The sequence below is a fragment of the Ips typographus genome, linkage group LG5, assembly GCF_016097725.1.
Source record: "Ips typographus isolate SLU linkage group LG5, UJ_Ityp_2.0, whole genome shotgun sequence".
Lineage (NCBI taxonomy): Eukaryota > Metazoa > Arthropoda > Insecta > Coleoptera > Curculionidae > Ips > Ips typographus.
Window position 1 is genome coordinate 5615791 of NC_138426.1, and position 20237 is coordinate 5636027.

Sequence of the window (20237 nt, forward strand, 5' to 3'; positions counted from 1 at the left end):
GGGTTTTCGGTAAAATGGCCTCTGAAAATAGTATAGAAAAGGTCTTTTTTAAGCTTTTTAAATCATATTGTTACCGCCGCCAAACCACCGAAAGGCAAATTAATAATAATATTTACAATTAGGTACAACAATTTCGAAGTTCAAAGTTGCCGCCCGCATCTCTGGCCGCAAGGGTATCCCATACCTCCCACAACCAAAATTGTCTCCACCCATAATAGAAGATTAGACGCACACGCACATTGCCACAGAGCATCAGACCACCCGACGACGCTTCACTCTCTCGTGCACCTCAGTGCAATGACTGTTCAAGTTAATGTATACGTTTGATCATTATATATTTTTTATTTTAATTAGTTTGTTCTTAAAAAACATTTTGTGAATTAATATAGTGTAAGAGAGGGGCGTTAACGGTGAGACCATTAAAACAAACCTTTCCCTTAACTAATTTATTTAAAAGTAAGTTATTGCAAAACAAGTAGAAAACATAGATAACGCGTAACAGCTACCAGTCAGCCTTTTCTTCAAAGTTATGCAGTCATGTTGTTGCTGCGGTCCCCACGTCCAGGTCGGGTTATCTCAGCAAACTGGTCTATGAATCGGCGATACCACGAACAGCTTTGCAAAAATGACTGAACCTGTTTTATGTTATGTGGTGATAACATCATTTTGTCAATGGCAGCTGTCTTATCTGGATCCACTTGGATTCCTTGAGCAATGATATAGTGGCCTAAATATTTCACTTGCGAACTCAGAAAGGTACATTTTTCGTGGTTTGCTCGTAGCTTAAACATTCTTAGTCGTTCAAATACACTTTGGAGATCTTTGATGGGCTGTTCAAAGGTCTCTGACAATATGAAAATGTCATCCAGGTGAGCAAGAATTAAAATATGTGGAAGTCCGCCTCTAAATCGGTCAATAAGCCGCTGGAAAGTGACTGGTGCATTTCGTAGGCCGAAGGGCATCACCAAATAGCAAAACGTTCCAAAGGAGGTCACAAACGAGGTCTTATCTTGATCTTCCTGCCGAACTCGGACTTGGATGATAGCCCGTCCTTAAGTCCAGTGTTGACATATAGAATGTTCTTTTAGTGCAATGGAGTAAATCATCCATTCTGGGAAGGGGATAACTCACAGGCACCGTGATAGCGTTTAATGCCCAATAATCTACACACAGTCTTGTGCCTCCATCCATTTTGAGTACAAGGACGACAGGTGCAGACCTCGCTGATTCACACTCTTCAATAATCCCAACTTCCAAAAGTTTGTTGTTCAATTTCAAGTTGAGCTTTTTTTGCAGGTGTCATACGATATGGGAGAATCATTTCCAGTATCTAATCTATGTTCTGCAAAGGAAGTTGGATCTCCCCCTAGAGCAAAAACATCTTAATTTATAGTGATTGTGTCAGAAAGAATTTTCTTTTGCTCATAAGGTAGCATAGTTCCTTCGTTCTCTCTCAGCATGTTATGGACAAGGCTTCGATGGTGGCGTTGTAAGATTCGGCATGGTGTTGATCTTCGCTCATGTTGATTGAAGTCGTCTTCCGCAAAGTACCAGCAACGCTGTCCAAGATTAATTGCTACATTTCCGGCCTGAAGAAAATCAATGCCAAGTAGAGTCTTATTGGCATCAGGCAAGCATACTAGAGTGGTGGGAATGGCAAGACCTTGAAAAAGTATGTTCACTGTAACTTAAGTTTTTTGAATGGGTTTTATTTTCGCTTGCTGTTCAGAGCAACGACCACAAAATGCATGCCATTATTGGAAATAGTGTCACCAGTTTGATGTCAGTATTCAATTGTGTATAGTTTTGATCCTGTTTTTGAGTACCTACGCAGTAAGTTTAGTTGTATTAGATATTTAGCGATGTTTGTAGAAAAAATATTGTATGTATTACGCGCACAAAGTGACTTTTATGCTCTCAAATTGTTGTCGCGCAGCCAACGTCATTCTCAGAGCATAAAAGTCATGGTTTGCGCGCTTAAGACATAAATAACTATTAAATGGGTTTATGTTTTTATCCTGAAAAACTATTTTTTCAAAACACTACTCTAGGTTTGCTGTCCCCTTGTTTAAAATGACAGCCAGCTAATATGCTGTTTAGTAAGCCCCTGATGATGAGTAGCTGCTGCACTCAAAACATGTTGGCCGTTTTTTGAAGGTTCAAAGACCAGTACATTTTTTGTGGAAAAGATTGTGTGTTACTCAGCTACCCCTGTGACATTACATTTAGAGTCTAATTTATTATTAGAAAACCAAGACTGGACTCTTGTTTGCACCTTCCCAGAACGAAACAATAGCTCCGGGAGTGTAGCCCCGCTAGACATAACGGTTGTGTCGTCAGCGAACAGCTAACAACACAACCGTTGACAGCCTTACTGTCGGAGCAGATGACTGTTCTGTCATCCCTCTTCGGGTCGGATAGGAGAACCCGCCCGCAGACAAGGATGGCATATACTTCAGCCTGAAAGACTGTAGTCTAACTACCGAGAGCGATACTCTGTGACAAGCGTCTGGAGCCGGCAAAAATGCCGGCCCCCGCGCGTCCTGCTAGCAACGATCCATCTGTGTACCAGACGTCGCTATTCCGGAGGAATTCCGGTCCGTAATCGGCCCCCCACTCTTCTCTATCAGGAACTATGACTTTGAAGAGATTTGAGGGCACGAGCTTGGAGATCTGATGATCGCCTGGCATCAGTAGGAGCGGACACTGGTCTGTGGCCCAGTCCCATATCCTGCCGTACCCAAATGAGCAAGCTTGTAGTTGGCCGCCCACGTGCAGCCTGTAAGCTGCGCGCGTGGCCTCCATTCTCACGCACAGTTTGAGGGGCATGAGGTTTAACATCACCTCCAGGGCCCTAGAGGGAGTGGTCCTCATTGCCCCTGTCACCGCCAGACAAGCCGCTCTTTGAACTTTGTCCAGTTGAGCGGTTGCTGAACTTTGCTCTACACAGGGCCACCACACTATGGCCCCGTAGGTAATTATGGGCCTGACTGCGGTGCAGTAGTGCCAGTAGAGCACCCTGGGATTTAGACCCCAGGTGCCACCAACAGCCCTCTTACAGGCCCATAGTATATTCATGGCCCTCTTGCCCCTGGAAGCAAGATGATCACCCCGAAGGGATAATCAGGGAATTAAAAGCGTACACCTGCACAATGGCAAATACTACAATTTCCACAGTAGACTCGGGAAAAGACGCCTGCTTTACCACAGTTCAACAGCCCCCGACGTTCAACCCTTGCACAGATTCAGCACAATCATTCATAGCAACCTACGATCGAATGGCAGTGGCTAACAATTGGAATGACGCCTTAAAAATTCTATACTTTCACTTCTTCTTGCAGGAGACTGCAAATATTTGGTACGCAAAATACAAGGAGGGCCACCCTGACAGTAACTGACCCCTCATATGTCAGGCCTTCAAAACCGAGTTCTGCGACGATAACAGCAGCCTGCGACTACTTTCAAAGGTTCGAGGAAGAACACAGGGACCCTTAGAACCTACCAAGAATTACTTTTACCACCCAAGGGTCCTCTATGAATGATACAAGCGGGAAGTCGATTTTGGAGAATTCCAGAAAATTTTTCAAAACGGATTAACAACGGAAACAAGGGCTAGATATTACTGGCACACGCATTTTTTACTGACGAAACCAACAATTAACATGGCAAAGAAAACACTAACCTTGTCACGTTAAGGGGTAGTACAGAGGGAAGAAACCTCCGGAATCTACAGATAACCCACTTTATTTAAGAAATTTAAGAAAAGGCAACAGTTACAATGTCCTTACACCAGATTGCCAAGACGGTGTAGATCATGATGGGGGATGCTGGGTGGAGAAGACGTTGTGGTACTAGAAAAGGGAGGTAAGTAGGTACGGCAACTCTTGCTGCTCGCCCACACTATTTTCTTTGCTAGGGCTGATACTCGGGTGTGGCACTTGGTCACCTAATGCTCTACGTTTACGTTACACAAGAGGCGCATCCAGACGAACCCAGAGATCAATGATCTGTACGTGCTTTTGAAGCTGTATTTATACCCAAATCATGTCCTCAATTCGCAGTCTTGTTTACATTGACATTGCACTGGGGGAGACCGGGGTAGGATTTGGTAACGGAACATAGTGTAATTTCTACAAGAATGAGAGAGGCTAACCTTACGCTAAAACCCAGTAAATGCGAGTATCTGCAGGAACAAGTAAGAATACTAGGCTACACAGTGAGTGGAGAAGGCATGTACCCCGAAGAAGAAAAATTGACATAGATTGAAAAATTCCCAACGCCGAAGAAAACTAAAGAGCTTCAAAGTTTTCTGGGTTTATGCAAATTCTATAGAAAATTAAGGTTGACCCCTGCACGAAGCCACAAAGAAAAACAAGTTTCGTTGGGAAATAGAACAAGAGGAAGCATTGCACAGAAGGCACAGGGGAAATCCTACTGCAGGAAGGTGAGGAAAAGCAAAACAACCCCATAGTGTACATAAGCAGGTCACTGTCGAAAGCTGAGAGAAACTACTCTATAAGCGAATTGGAGCTACTAGCATTATTTAAGGAAGACCTCTGAAAATAGTTACCGATCATCATGCACTATGCTGGATCTATAACATATAAGACCATTCAAGCCGGTTAGCACGTTGAGCACTCAAGTTGGCCGAGTTCGACTACTCGGTGGTATATAAAAAAGACAGCAAACACCAAGACGCCGACTGTCTATCTCACAACCCCGCACTGCACATAGATAACGTGGAAATTGAGGAAATAGATGAAGTGCTCACCTTCACCATCTCGACGGTGAAAATAGGCGAACTCCAATATAAGGACAAAGACTTAAAGGAACTAAAAGAAGCAATACTAGACCCAAACACTAGCAACTGCAGAGCCATAACGCGACGTAAGGCAAATAATTTTAGGCTGAAAGACAATATTCTCTACAACGCCACCACAGATAAAGACGGTTTAGTATACGCACTAGTAATACCACGGGCACTAAAAGAGGAAGTACTATGGGAAGCCCACAACGCTTCCACAAGTGGACACATGGGCATGAGTAAAACCCTGAGTACACTCAGCCCAAAATACTACTGGGACAATATAGTGAAAGACGTATACAAGTACATCCGGGTGTGCAGGGATTGTCAGGCGAGAAAGGGGCCTTCAAACAGGAAACCCTTGGGGCTACTCCAGTCCATTCAGGTAGGACAAGTGTTCGACCAGCTGGGGATAGACCTGTTAGTGCCTTTTCGGAAAAACAGCCAGGGCAACCATCGTGGTGGGAACAGACTATGCGACGAGATATGCAGTAATGGCAGCTTTACCCAACGGCAGGGCCAATGGCGAAATTCTTGCTGGAAAAAGTACTATTAATACACGGCATACACCGCAGGAAAGGTGTTCTAGTCAGAAATAGTGCAAGAGTTACAGCAAATAAAGAATATTCAAAGCACCTTTTCCACGGCTTATCACATGGTCATGCAATGGCCCTACGGAAAGGCTAAACAAAACACTAGCCGACATGATGTCCCTATATTGCAACACGGAACAAACTGACTGGTATTCATACCTACTCTTTGTCACGTTCGCCTACAACACGGCAAAGCAAGAGACTACGCAATTCACCCCCTTTGAACTAATATTTGCAAGAAGCCCAACCCTACCTTTAGACGCAGCACTTCTAGACAATGAAGCAAGCTCAAATGTCAAGGAACTAAGGGAAAAAGCGTTACTAATAAGAGCACTAGCCGTAGATAACATACAGAAGAAACAAGTAAAGGATAAGGAGTTTTACGATAACAAACATAGAGAAGGATAGTATGAAGTTGGAGACAAAAAAAGTGGTTTAGGCCGTACAGGATTACGAAAAAAGTAAGCGAGGTAAATTGCGAAGTAAAGAAAGAGGGTGGTAGAAAAACAGATGTGGTGCACATAGCCAGAATACTACCATTCTACGACGAATGGACACTAGGGGAAATAGCAGAAGAGCAAGAAGTGAGCGATGACGAAGGACACAGGGCACCGAAATCCTCGTAGATAATACTAAGGCAGGACGTTTTTTCCAGGTACTGCTCGGCAAACTCTCAACACGTGGAGGTGAAAGCAGGAGCCCATCGAGGGCCTATTCTTGAAAGCAGGGAACGGAATTCCCAAGAGAAGCGTTGATAGAATGTGACAGAAGCTGACAGTAGTGGGTTCCTGTTACATTCTAAAGGTCTTTCTCTTGATAATTCCCTTCCCTCGTTTCAGGAATACACACCCTGGAAGGAATTACCAAGTACAATCATTTACGAAAGCACTATCCCGTTAACCTATGTGATACCCTGGTCAGAACCGAAAGTAAACCCGGCACCAAGAAAAAGCCACCAGGAAAACTGCATCAAGGGTAACCAGAGCTCCATCTGTCAAGCTAGGAGGAAACATTTGAGAGGCTTGGGGGATGCAATAGATGAAGAAATGAGGTTGTACAGGGCAAATTGGTACTCAGGATGAGGAACCACCAAAATCACTAAGAGCAAAACGCATGTTTTCACTGGGGTTCGTAGCAGATCGATGGCCTGAACTATTGCTGCTGTGTCGCAACACATGAAAACATGGACCTCATGTCCATGAAAGAAAGTAAACTGGAGGCCCATATAACGGCCCTCCGCGACAGTATGGGGGAGGCCCTGAAGTCATTAGTTTACTCTCGGAGGAACAAAAATGGTGCCAAGAAAAAACAAATCGGGCAATAAGGACAACGGAAACCAGGATTCACAGTTTGGAGGAATTCCTGAATAAAGAACAGCTAGGGAATAAATGGGTGTCAGGCGTGATTCAAACCAACATGAAAGCAAATCTGGGAACAGCTACCAAAATTATTCTTCTACTGAGAATAATGCGAAGCCAGGCAGCACTCCAAGAGTGAAGGCAAAAATAAATCCCCATGGCACTAATAAAACCAGAGACACTACTATCAGATTTGAGAAAAATAGGGGAGGAAATAAAGAAAAATGGGTTTGAACTTGCCATATCAATCCAATAGTTGTCATCATACTTCCGTTTACCCATCAGTGAATGCACATTCTCTGAAGGCTGCTGGTGGTGCATGTAAAAATACCACTAATCTTGCGCGGCAGTCAGTGGCGACGTCTCCATTGGCATGGGAAAGTCAAACGTGCACAATTAGACCCTAACCATTAATGATGGCAGTAGCCACCACAGGATCCCGAACAGTACAAAAGGAATTAACAGGCATTGCACTCCACGAATGTAAACCATACCAGAATAGGCTGTACTACTTACCGAGGTTCTGGGGAGATCAAACACAAGGCCCTTCCTGCGCATGCAAATGGTTTCATGGGGCTTCGGTTGAAGACATTGCGGAACACTGCCCAATGCACTGCCACCAGTCAAGCCTCATGATTATTTCAGAAGTCGGGTCAGAAGAATTCTTGCTGACACACCCTAAACCTAATACAACGATAATGTGCCCCCAAGATACTTCTAACCTACAAAATAGTAGATACTAAATCTACCAGGGGCATTGAAAATCAAACTATCTTGCCAATGTCAGCTAAATGTGAACGAAGAAACCATGATCCAAAAACGGTTTTCTTGCAAATCCGACAAGTCATCGGCCTCCATCAAGCACATTTTACCGGCCGCATGGACTAACCTAAAAACATTCGTACTTAATCCTACGAATAACCATGCATATCTACCTACCTTTCACAATTTTTCTGAATGCCTGAACAGCAATTCGACATCAAACCTACCACATTTTAATATGTCTTCCGAAAAAAAGCTGAGGCAGGCGTTAGAAGAAAATTGGAAAAAAATCCCAACAACCAACATTGTCGGGGTGCACAGCGAAAATCACTCCTTCATGTTTTTATGGAACATCACCTTGTCCCTAGCTGTAATATATCTACTCCTTAGAAGACCGGCCATAATGGCGCTCGCCCATGCGGTACCAAAAAGTTCATCGACCATAACGGTACCTAATCCAGAAACAAGCAGCTCCTGGTTGCTCATTTTTACCTGGTCTACAGGGGCGCTAGTAATCACAGTTCTCATATACAGTGAGGAAGCGCAGGTTGGAACAAATTCATTTAAAATTAAGGGTTTTGTTTTTTTGGAAATACGCTCTGTCACGTCGATTTTTATTTTTGTATGCGGTTTTTTATGGTAAATGCAGCACAATTAGCGGCCCAAAAATAAGTTGATTTTAATAAAAAGGTAGCCCAAATAAGTGATTTATTTCTTGATGAAATGTGATTTATCCACATTAATAATGATTTTATAGTCACGGTTTCTCTGAAAAACTTGCCTGAGGTGCTGTAGATGCTGCTTGCGATTTGTTGAAGCTATTAAGATATCATCAATATAACAATAAACAAAACCTAAACCACGCAAAACTTCATTCATAAAACGTTGGAAAGTTTGAGCAGCATTGCATAGACCAAAAGTCATCCTGTTAAACTCAAAGAGCCCAAAAGGTGTGATAATGGCTGTTTTTGGTCGATCTTCAGGAGCTATAGGGATTTGGTGACAGGCTCTAAAAAGAACAATAGTTGCAAACACCCTACCCCCAACCCTATCCATGTAATCTGTGGGCAAAATCTTGAATATGAGGGATTGGATATTTATCTGGCACACTGATGCTGTTTAGCTTCGGTAATATCCACGGTAAGGTCTCCAATCCCCTGTTTTCTTTGGCACCATGTGCAATGGACTTGCCCACTCACTACTGGAAGGAGTGCAAATCCCTTGTTCGACCATAAATTCAAACTCTGCTTTGGCAATCTTGAGTTTTTCAGGAGTTAGGCCGCGTGGTCTCTCTGCAATAGGACCAACTTTGGTTGTAATGAAATGTTGGACGTATGTTGATTTTGAATAACAGAGTCATTCCCAACAGTAAGAATGCTGGAAATCCGAGAACGGGAGGTGCCAGCTGGACATCCAAGTTTGGTGGAACTGTCAATGAGCCTTCTATTTCTAAGGTCTATCAACAGTCCAAAATGTTCGATGAAGTCAGCTCCTGTAATAGCTTGAGAAACATTAGCAATTATGAATACCCACTTGAATGAACGACGAAGGTTGAGGTCCAGTGTCAAAAGCTTTTCTCCAAAAGTGTCAATAATTGTATTGTTAGCAGCATACTATTTGAATTTTGAGGTTGAAGGAAATTTCTGTCTTGTCATTGACTTTGGAAGAACAGAAACAGCTGATCTAGTATCACTCAAAAATGGCAGACGATGGTTAATTTGAACTGCATCACCACCACCAACCGTCGTAACATGAGGCGATGCAATTAGTTTTCCTGCTGCTTGTTGGACACGCGAAGTTTCCAGGAACAGGGCTTCTCGCATCTTCTTGCTCTTGCGCCAAACTGATGATGATAAAAACGAATATTAGAATTTGAAAGAAGTTTTTATTAGAAAACCTGGCTTTCTAAACGGAGAACTGGCTCTATAAGGGCGCCTATCTGAAGGTTTACGTGGCACTTCTTGGAAGAGGCGATCAACTTTCGAGGTTAATGCAGCTAATTGATTTTCGAGCTGGAATTCAACCTGAGTTGTGGCAAACACTGCTGAACTTGGCTGGTCGAGATCTATAAGCCTAGCGGCAAGAACTGCTAGCTTATCTAGTTCATCTTTCGGACTAGCGATCAAAATCTCGTTAATCCGAACAGGTCTCTGATCTAGGAATAGGCATTTAAGTACATTATTAGTACAGACGTTACCAGCCAAGTTCTTCAAATGCTGCAAAAAGTGCGATAGTTTCTGATCCCCGAAAAGTTTACCTTTGAGCAGTCGTCGGATCTTGACTTGGTTAGATTATCCAAATGAAGGTAGAATTCTATTTTTAACCGCTTCGTACTTGTGAGTGTTAGGTGGATTTCGCAAAATGTCCGCTATGAAAGGAAGAACAGTGGTATCGAGGTTAGCATTTAAAAGATGGTACTTAATTTCATCCTTGGTAATCTTTGCGATTAAGAACGTACACTCTATCTGAACAAACCAGATATCTGGTTCGTCTCTCCAAAATGGCGGGATTTTAGCATTACTGGCGGCGAATACAGGCGCAGCGCCTTCGTTGGTTGGAACGTCTCCGTTCATTTCTGAATCCTGGGAGTAGACTTCCTGGTGTCTTCACAGTATGTCGCTCCTCAGTTGATCCTAATGCCTCCACTATCACGTCGGAGTCACCAAATTGTGGGTATTAATATCCACAAATAAAGGGAGGCAGAAATGTAACAATATTTTTAATAAATGAACGTATAAACGGTTACAAAGGTGTGAACTAGAGTTTTGCGACTATCTGATGAACGCTTAAGTCTCTAACTGACAGTCAACAATAACAATTACGAAACGGTTGTTGAACACGTCACTGAATCAAAGTCTGTCGTGCCGTGGAACTTCAGGTAAACAAGGTTGGCCCCAGGTGGTCAGGGAAAGGCATAGTGACCGCCACACTCTAACGGCAGTAACCCCATCTAGCGCACAGAACAAAATACGGGACCTGGGTAAACACCAGCCAGCGAGAAGGTCAGACACTTCGACGATAGTTGGCGATACCAAGAGGATCGACTGGCAGGGAGCTTTGTTACCCGTGAACTGAGTAGCGAGTAAAGCTGCTAAAACATCCAGACTTAATAGAACAACCCCTTAGGAGCGTAGCATAATGAATTGTTTACTTGTATTTTTTATATAAATAAAGGATTCGTTCGACCACATTAACCCACCTTGTAGCATGTAAGCTTGTATAAATTTGTACAGTTGGGAGGTTTTAATGTTTGGTGCGAACACTTTTCATAGAAATTACACTGTGTTCTGTTACCAAATCTTACCTCAGTCTCCTCCAGTACAATATCAATGTAAACAAGATCGGCGAATTGAGGTCATGATGTGGATATAAATACAGCTTCAAAAGCACGTACAGATTCCTGATCTCTAGGTTAGTCTGGGTACGCCTCTTGTGTAACGTAAACGTGGAGCATTAGGTGACCAAGTGCCACACCCGAGTATCATCCCTAGCAAACGAAATAGTGTGGGAAAGCAGCAATAGTTGCCGTACCTACCTCCCTTTGCTAGCACCACAACGTCTTTACCTGCCCGGTGAATGCCTTCGGGCAAGAGTTTAGGGTTCATTCATCCCCGCTAAAGCGTTCGCCCTCCGTGAAACCTACCGCCTTCTCTATCCAGCATCCCCCATCATGATCTACGCCGTCTTGGCAATCTGGGGGTAAGGACATTGTAACTGTTGTCTTAATTTCTTAAATAAAGTGGGTTACCTGTGGATTCCTGAGTTTTCTTCCCTCTGAGCTACCCCTTAACGTGACAGTATTATTTAACGTCACATCAACAAAGCACAAATAGCCAACTTAACAATAAACGTCACCGTGATTGTTAGACCGTATTCACATTATTTACCAAAAATTAAGAATTTCTAAGTGGATATCTAATAAAGCATTTTGTATAAACCTCGGCCGTGAAATATTTATTTCGTTCTCAAGATTGTTGTTCCGGGTCGTAAGACGGCATCGAATGCGAAACTTTCTTTCGGCCGAAAAAATAGCATTTTACGGCCTAGGTATACAAATAACTATTTTTTTCAAGCGGTCTAAAATATTCTTATTATTGACGTGTACTGCCGGCGTAGAAAGACTACATTATGTTACTAGCTTTTTTCATTTTTGACGCATGATGAATGAATCGAGGTTATAAAACTTAGAAAAATGGCGTTTGATGTTTGAATATGGTTTAGCGGTCATATTTTTCTATCCTATTTTGTAAATTGCACCGCTTATAAATTTTAACTTTTATTTAAAACTCTTCGATAGTTAGTTGAGATTCTGTATGAAGAAATGCCAATAGTAAATAGTTAGGTTCTACTAACTTTATTATTTGTGTATAGAAAAGAATCTTGATTTATGTAACCTAATCTCTAAATTTCAGGCGAGTCGAAAAAATTTTCATCAAAGTTATTTCTTAAAACCAATTTTTTTAAGAGCGCCTTAAAATTTTAGAGGTATTATAATCAGTTTTTTACCCTTTACTGAGGAGTTTACTTTATCGCGCGTTGCCAAGAGTAGCGAGCGATAAACATTTTTTCGCTTGCTGTCCAGGGAAACGACTACTATGCATGCCATTGTTGAAACTGTCAGTGTCACTAGTTTGATGTCAGTATTCAATTGTGTATAGTTTTGATCCTGTTTTTGAGTACCTACGCAATAAGTTTAGTTGTATTAGATATAAAGCGATGTTTGTATGTATTACGCGCACAATGTGACTTTTATGCTGTCGAATGATTCATTCTCAGAGCATAAAAGTCATGGTTTGCGCGCTTAATACATAAATAACTATTATGAGTACTTCTAATTACAAATGATAAAAAGGAGTTTTTTTGATTGACAACCCGTTGAACCATAGTGACTATGTTTAATTGATACACTCGATACAAAATTACTATATAGTTTTGTGTGTTTAATTATATAATTGTAATCCTTAATTAAATAAAGTAAGAACATTCAAGTTTTTCAGAGTATTACAAAATTGTCGCTTCAAAAGGGAAACGAATCTTGTTGCTATAATAACGATTATCTCATTGGATCAAGATCTCTAAGTCGTTACTTTCATTTTTGTTATTTTCCCAGAAATTCAATTTTCCGAAAATGAACAAACCCATAGAAGCCACAGTAATCGTTGTCCAGTCCAATATCTCCGACTCCAATACTATTATTGCATATACGCTTTTGACTATAACTATTAACATCGTGACACAGTTTAGTACATTTCTTGGAATGACGTACAAGTAGTTCTTTTGAGTCACCTGAAATAGTAGTATTTGCTTGACTTACATGCAACATTAATTTTTCATAATTAACACTAACCAGAATCAAATCGACCAGTATCATTAAAATTATAAAAATCCAAGTAAGGGCTGCGTATAAGGAACGTGCATCTTTATCTTCTTTGCGAACGGCACAAATATCGAAGACCGTTAGTGCTAAACCCATTAAACCCATTATCATATATCCAAGGACAAATGGAATCTGTATTAAATACAAAATATCTATTAAATTTAAATTCGGTTAAATTTTTTATATTACCTTTTTCCAAATTTCAATGGTACCCGCCATCTTAGTCAATCTCACTTGGTTTTCGGTGTTCTGAAAATAATTTGGTTTTCTGAAATAAATAAAATATAACTGATCAAAATCTATTAGGTATGAAGTCTACCCCTTTAACAGAGAATTGTTGAAATAGTGATTTTCCTACTCGGTCTGCTATCGAGTGCGTAAAAGACACTTTCCGCACGTATTAGGTACAATATTTTTCCTACGATCCTGCAGAAAACTACAATGCAAACATTAGCATTTATTAGTGTTTATGTCATGCTATATGTAGATGAAGGGGTTACAATAGGAAACCAGTCACGTGAATTTCTTACAGGTGGGTTGTCAGTTTAGTTTGTAGACGTTGTCAAAATATTTTTTCTACGATCACTACAATACTACTCAGGCAAAACAGTTATTTAAGTGGTAATACGGTAACAAGTGGTTCTTAAAAAGTCACTTAAACTGAACATGTGAAAAAGTAACTAAATATAGCGCATATTTAAACTATAATAATATACCAATAAACCAAAATCGTGCGGTAAAAATACTTTAGCTACGACCTCAGTGTAAATAGCTATTTACGCATAGTTTTCCGTTACGTAATGAACCTCTTTACACACAGTTGTAAAAAAAGCGCACAGCTGTAAAAAAGCCCACAGTTTTAAGATTGTCCACAAACTATCGTTATAATGCTGGGAAAAATTGATTTTGTAAAAATTGAGTATATTAGATAAAGATCATCGCGTAATGCATTGTTCATACAGTTTTAAGTAACTACCACTTCGTCTAGATCGTCTAGATAATATTATCTGCAATAGCAAACACATCAAGTAATATTACTGAAAGTTTTCCCTTTCTTCTTAATAACTGTAATGTCACCATAAATAATTATTTTAAGAACAACACTAATAATTATTTAAGTAACATGATTTGTGAATTTTTTTTTATTACGTTATTATTTTTTTCTTTAGTGGCATAATACCTATGATTAGTACAAATATTATGTCAATACGTTGAAAATATACTTTTTTACCCAAACATGACATAAAATACTTAGGCGTAATACTGGACCAAAAACTAAAATTTACAAAACACTTAAAAAATGCAAGAACTGAAACTATTAAACGGACAAAACATTTTAGATCACTGACATACAAAAACAAAGGTATTAGCACGAAAACCGCCACACAAATATACAAATCCATCTGTAGACCAGTTCTAGACTACGGACACTTACTTAGAGCAAACGCTACTGACAAAACTAAAAGATATACTCAGACTACGGAACAGATTGCTCTAAGACTAATAACCAAAATAAGACACCCAGAAAACCCACTACACAACCCATCCAACCAACTTCTCTACGAACGTACAAACATGACCAAAATAACAGACAGACTTATACAACTACAAAACAAATGGAAAAATAATCGAAACAACTGGACAATAATAAACCCACTGTGCATAACAAGACAAACCAGACAATCCCGTTACCTCTTTCCCACTGCCACCCTACTAGAGCACTTTAACTAAGACTATTTTTGTTTTATTTTTTTTTTGTAAATAAATTGTAAATAATTAGAATAAGTTAACATGTATGCTAAAACTATAAAAAAAAAATCCCACTGTAAACATAGGCAGAAAGACCAAGTGGTCGATAGCCTTTTTTCTGTTGAAAATAAAGATTGTTTATATATATATATATATATATATACTTTTTTAATGAAAATTTACTGTGAATTATATGAATTGCGAAGACAGGACTTTCCATTTGGTCGTAAGTAAAATATAGTACGTCAAATGTGCTCTAAGGCATTTTACGCACTCATGGAATTACACACTCGCCGATACGCGGCTTCGTTCGTAACTTTTTCCATATCGTGCGTAAAATGCTTCTTACAGCACTAGTTACGTAATATACTATTACCGTAGCGTGCGGGAAAGTATCACTTTCTGCACTTGTTAGGAAAATAACTATTTCAAGGCGGTGTTATTAACAGTTTTTCTTTAAAAGGCGCATAAAATGGTAAACGATACTAATCTGAATACGGACACCTGGTTGTGCTTAAAGACTAGTTGTCGTTTCTATAACTGCAACTATTATTGGCCTTCCATGTAAACTGATGCGTCTAAATTTATAAATCACTGTGAAGTGTTCCAAAAATCAAAATATTTAAGAAAATTGTCATATGTACCATTAGTTCTTAGACAAACCACTGATGATAAAATACACAATGATGTGCAACATTTTAACAATTAAATGTGCAGGCAATATAACAAGACGTTATGACGGATTGCACCGACGTATTTAGGGACAGACTAGACTCTATCTAGGCTAGGTTCTGTTATAACTGTTGCAGGTAATTTGTACAATATCACAGTCAAATTAAAATTTAGCGTAGGGTGCCCAGAATACGTCGGTCGGGACGATCGACCTTAACATAACCTTAACATAATGAGAACTATAGGACGTCTTCGGCGCCCGCCTAATATTGCTCCGGTTATTATGGACATAGTAATCATTTTGTTTCTAAGATATTATGGATAAATACACAACACAAAAAAAAATTGTCTTACCGGTGAAGAGTATTTTTAAAACTGAACGTGAAAAGGCGTAATTTGGTATGAAGTGTCAGTTTTGGTTGAAGTGTCAACGTCAGTTTTAATCCACAAAACTCAACTAGGTTTTTGCATGAGTTAAAATGACAGAGAGTGAGAGTAGTAAAAGATGATCACATGGAACATATTCTAGTTACCTGATAAGAGGTCACCTGACCAACTCAAATATAAAATAATTGTAGTCGCTCTTTTGAAATTTTTATTTGACATTTGAAACCCACCAAACCAAAACCTATTGAGTAAATAGAACAAATGCCAAAACCACTTTTGTCATCTGTTTTGACTCCTTTGGTTTTTTCTTGCTTTCATTGCTTTTGGCGTTTCAAGATAAGAGATACTCCCTCTGGTGATCAGTTTTGAAAACAATTTCGGGCATTCCAGCTGTCATTTTTCCGTTTGTTTACGTTGATTTTGGTTCGGAATTTAGCACTGGTTTCATAAATATGAAGTGACAGTGTCATATTATTCACAATGTTAGGTTAGGAATGGGTTACCCGATTTTAGTTCAACTGGCGCTGCGATCTTAACTTGAAACGCCAATAGCTTATAACTGCGGTGGCGCCTTTGACGTTGACGTTTGTGATTTGTCAAGAAAACACAGCTTTTTGACATTGATAAAATCTTATCAAGACTTGACCATTTCTAAATATGTTTTTTATTAAATAACAAATTTTTGTACCACTCACCTTTTGCAAATATTCAATCTACCCATAATATCGAGTTTTAAGTGCACCACTCGTAACATAACTTTTTAATATACACATCAAGTTATATACAGTTATATACACAAAAAACAGCAACATTTTGTCATATGCAACAGATTGTTTCTTCATTGGTAAAACTGGCACTTTTTGAGCAACACCTGACAAATAGATGCACATGTTTCGTAAAGTTTTGTAATGCTATAATAACTGAATACTATCTTAATTACAGAAATTCCATAACAGCCAGAAACCGATAAGTTTTTTTCTATTTGAAAATGCATTAATATTTACTGATATGGGTGATATGATATCGATTAGAATTTCATAAACCTTTCAAACTTTTGAGAGTTTTATTTTGTTTAAAATCGCATTTTTGTACTACTCGTAGTTTGCCATAAACTATTTGGCGGTGTTATTCTCACAATGCACTTTATAACTAGTGTATTAATTAAATAAATGTGTAAATAATTTCTCCGGAAGAAAATTTCAATAAAATTTTGAAATAGCTTTTAAAAAATTCTTTTTTTCAAATTCCATAACTCAGTTTAACCACCGCTTTTGAATCCTCAGTTTCTTGAAAACTGCGCGGGGTTTTGCATCTTCTCTTAGTTTCGAGTTTTTCCTTTAGTGCAAAAGTTCAAGGTTTGTACGGTTAATAGTTTTAAAAAAATGTTTGTTTATTTAGTTAATTCTTGTCAGGTTTGGTATACAGGGTGTTTCATAAATGCGTCATATTTTAGAGTTTGTTTAATCTTCAAAAAATAACCCTAGTTTGCTATATAAACCATGGTTCAAAGATGTTTTGCTATTAAGGTACAGGGTGTTAAAGTTTAGATAAACAAAACTGAATTAATTTATTTTTTCAAAACGGCTGCAGATATATTCATGAAACTTTAAAAGTGTCAACTGTCCTATAAAGCTCGTTTTTCAAGATATACGTTTTTAAGATATTTTTTAATTTTGCCAGTGCTGTCCAATCAAACAAGCTCTTGAATATTTTTGAAAAAAAATATGTACGCCACTATTTTTCCATAAAATGCAAATCAGTTCTGAATTCCTCATTCAATTTTGAAGAGAAAAGCTATCTAGTAACATTTCGTTACACCTTTTTGTTTTCCAGGAAAAAAATAAAAAATATGATAATGTACTCATAAAATCTATACTAAATCATCGACTTTGTTTATTATTCAATTTTTTATTCATTTTGTTTTTCAAGATATTTTTTATTCGATAGGAACAAGCAGTATCTCGCCATTTTTTCGGGGGTAATATCCCCAGTGCATTTAATTTTTTAGGAAAAATTCGGAAAAACGAGTTTCTAAGTAATTTGTTTTAACAAATAGCATGAGCGAGAGTGGTTTTAAAAATCATCCGAGTCGAAGACGAGACACTCTCGAGCACTCTTTCTTTGAGCAAGTGTTGATTGTGTGACCTGACTACCTATTTTTTAAGGTAATATTTTTGCGTTAGTATAGACGTGTGACGTTAACAACATTCTGTATCATAGGTCTGATGATGGCTTAAGAGCCGAAACCGGTAACCGGATTAAACATTTTGTGGCAACGACTTATTTTTCTTCTTCTTCCCTTTCCTGAGTAAAAAAAATATGGGCAACTTTGAGGATTGGAACAACTTTATATAACTTCATTGTTGTGATATATTCACCGAAAAAAAAGTTTTTATAAAAATTACTACCCAAAATTTATCCCAAACCATACTTGTTATAAATCATTTTAAAGGGAAAAAAATAATCTTTCTGCTGAGGTAAAAATAAAATATGACTCGTATTTAAAAAAGTAAAATTTTAGTTCAGAACTCAAAACATTTTTACATAAATAATGTAAAAGCTATTTTCACCAAACTCTCATAATAACGAAGTTACAGGGGCTTGTTCAAAATGTCAAAAATTCAAAATTTGACAATTACAAGAAAATAACCGCCTTTTTGATTTTTAAATTTCTTAACGGTTCTGGCAGTTTCCATATAAAAAGAAGCAAATTAGGTCACCCTGTACAATATACTATTATGGTCGGTGTCAATAGCAACGACCGAAAAAAAAATACAGGAAAAAAAGGAAATTACCACTCATTCTGACATCTGTTATTGGTACGGTTCCTGGTTACGAATTCTTGATGTGCCCATTGGGCACCATTTGCCCTATTTTATTTTTGCGTTTCTGACAGAACTCAGTTTATTAGATTTAGATAGACTTATTTATTTAACCACAATATACATGAAATGCATGCGCAGCAAGTCATCTTAAATAATTTCTACAATCTACAATATAACAAAACACTTACGGATAAAACTTAAACATGCATATACAAATATAAAATAACATGCAAAACTGACAATGACTTTTGAAAAACATAATTAAAATATTCCTCTTCCGAATAGAAAGAAGCGTCAATAAAAACCTGCTTGATCGCCCTCTCAAAAGCACAACCCTCCAATGTCCTGATGCAATCAGGAAGCTTATATCGTAAGTTGGACAATTTTTAGACTTTTTTTGAGACTTGAAGTCGCCTGCGAGGTAAACTCAATAAATTAGCGTTTCTGGTGTTAAACTAATGTACTTGAGAGTGCATCGTGTAAAGCGATTTATTCTTATGAATTTCATTTATGCAGCCCAACATATATGTCGATGGAAATGTTAAGACTTTCAAATTCCTAAAATGCTGTCTGCAAGAATCTCTAGGTCCAAGCCTCAACATGGTTCGGATCGCATTTCTTTTGGAGCCGGAAGATTCGAATAAAATGATCGGAGCCACCCCAAAGTGTTATACCATACTGAATTTTCGAGTGGAACCATGCAAAATATGCAGTTCTTAGGACTTCTAGTTTTAATGACTCTCTCAGATGTCGCAACATAAATATGACGGTGGCAAGTTTATTGGAAAGGCAGTCAATATGCGCAATCCAACTCAGACGATCATCAATAGTCTCTCCCAACAATGTGACGGTATTAGGAGAGTAAACTAGTAGTCCATAGTCACCCAGTGGAGTTGTAGTAGATAGGGGTAGCTGAGTAACACACAATCTTCTCCACAAAAAATTTATTGGTCTTTAAACCTTCAAAAAACGCCCAACATGTTTCGAGAGCAGCAGCTACTTATCATCAGGGGTGTACTAAACAGCATATTAGCTGGCTGTCATTTTAAACAGGGGGACAGCAAACCTGGGGTAGTGTTATGAAAAAATATATAGAGTGAAGTAGTAATCCATGTTACTTGCAGTGGAGGTGAAATCGTAAAAGTGGTGAAAAAACACGCAACCTTCTCCACAATATATTTATTAAACCCTCAAACTGAGGTGAAGATTCGCTTGCTGTCCAGAACAACGGCCACAATCACCGCCCTCTGTACAAGAAAGCCAAGAAGGTGCATGCCAAAAATTCCAATATGGCCGAAATAGTGGTTGACAGTTTGCATTTGTTTGTATTGTGGAAATTGAGTTTTTCGATGATTAAATAAATTTTTAAGGTTTAAAGTCAAGACTTGGGATTACTTGCCAAAGTAATTTTTGTTTGCTATTATATATTGTTGTTTATATGTTTATTGTTTTAGTGAAAGTGTAGTTTGTGTTCATTTTATTGTGTTATCACTATTGTTATTGTTCTATAATTTGTTGTTGGTTTTTTAACTTAAATTCTATTGTCTCTACAATATGCCGTCCACTTGTTGTTTGCCAAATTGTAAAAGCAATTTGGTGAAAGGCCCAAAAGTGTCAGTCTTTTACTTTCCATGCTCGAAGTGGTTGCTGCGCTCCACTTTGTGTCGCGCAGCAAACGTCATTCTCAGAGCATAAAAGTCATACTTCCAA

At 38.7% G+C, this 20237-nt stretch overlaps 1 protein-coding gene and 1 long non-coding RNA gene across 2 annotated transcripts; both read right to left on the reverse strand.

Moving 5' to 3' along the window:
* Positions 1–9217: 9217 nt before the first annotated feature.
* On the reverse strand, positions 9218–11906 carry LOC145729628 (uncharacterized). Its single transcript, XR_014178421.1, has 3 exons — positions 11266–11906; positions 10822–11210; positions 9218–10608 (listed from the first exon to the last, which is right to left on the reverse strand). It is a non-coding gene; the product is annotated as an uncharacterized LOC145729628 (long non-coding RNA).
* A 510-nt stretch (positions 11907–12416) lies between these two features.
* On the reverse strand, positions 12417–16633 carry LOC145729060 (uncharacterized). Its single transcript, XM_081979668.1, has 4 exons — positions 16398–16633; positions 13084–13162; positions 12865–13026; positions 12417–12803 (listed from the first exon to the last, which is right to left on the reverse strand). Exons 1-4 carry the CDS (start codon positions 16454–16456, stop codon positions 12576–12578), a joined length of 528 nt encoding a protein of 175 aa, XP_081835794.1. The 5' UTR covers positions 16457–16633; the 3' UTR covers positions 12417–12575.
* Positions 16634–20237: the final 3604 nt, after the last annotated feature.

Coding starts and splice junctions, on each gene's coding strand:
- LOC145729060 (XM_081979668.1), bottom strand. CDS start 16,456: ATGTTACGAGTGGTGCACTTAAAACTCGATATTATGGGTAGATTGAAT. Junction 13,027..13,083: donor CCATTGAAATTTGGAAAAAG/GTAATATAAAAA, acceptor TATTTAATACAG/ATTCCATTTGTCCTTGGATA. Junction 12,804..12,864: donor TACTGGTCGATTTGATTCTG/GTTAGTGTTAAT, acceptor CTACTATTTCAG/GTGACTCAAAAGAACTACTT.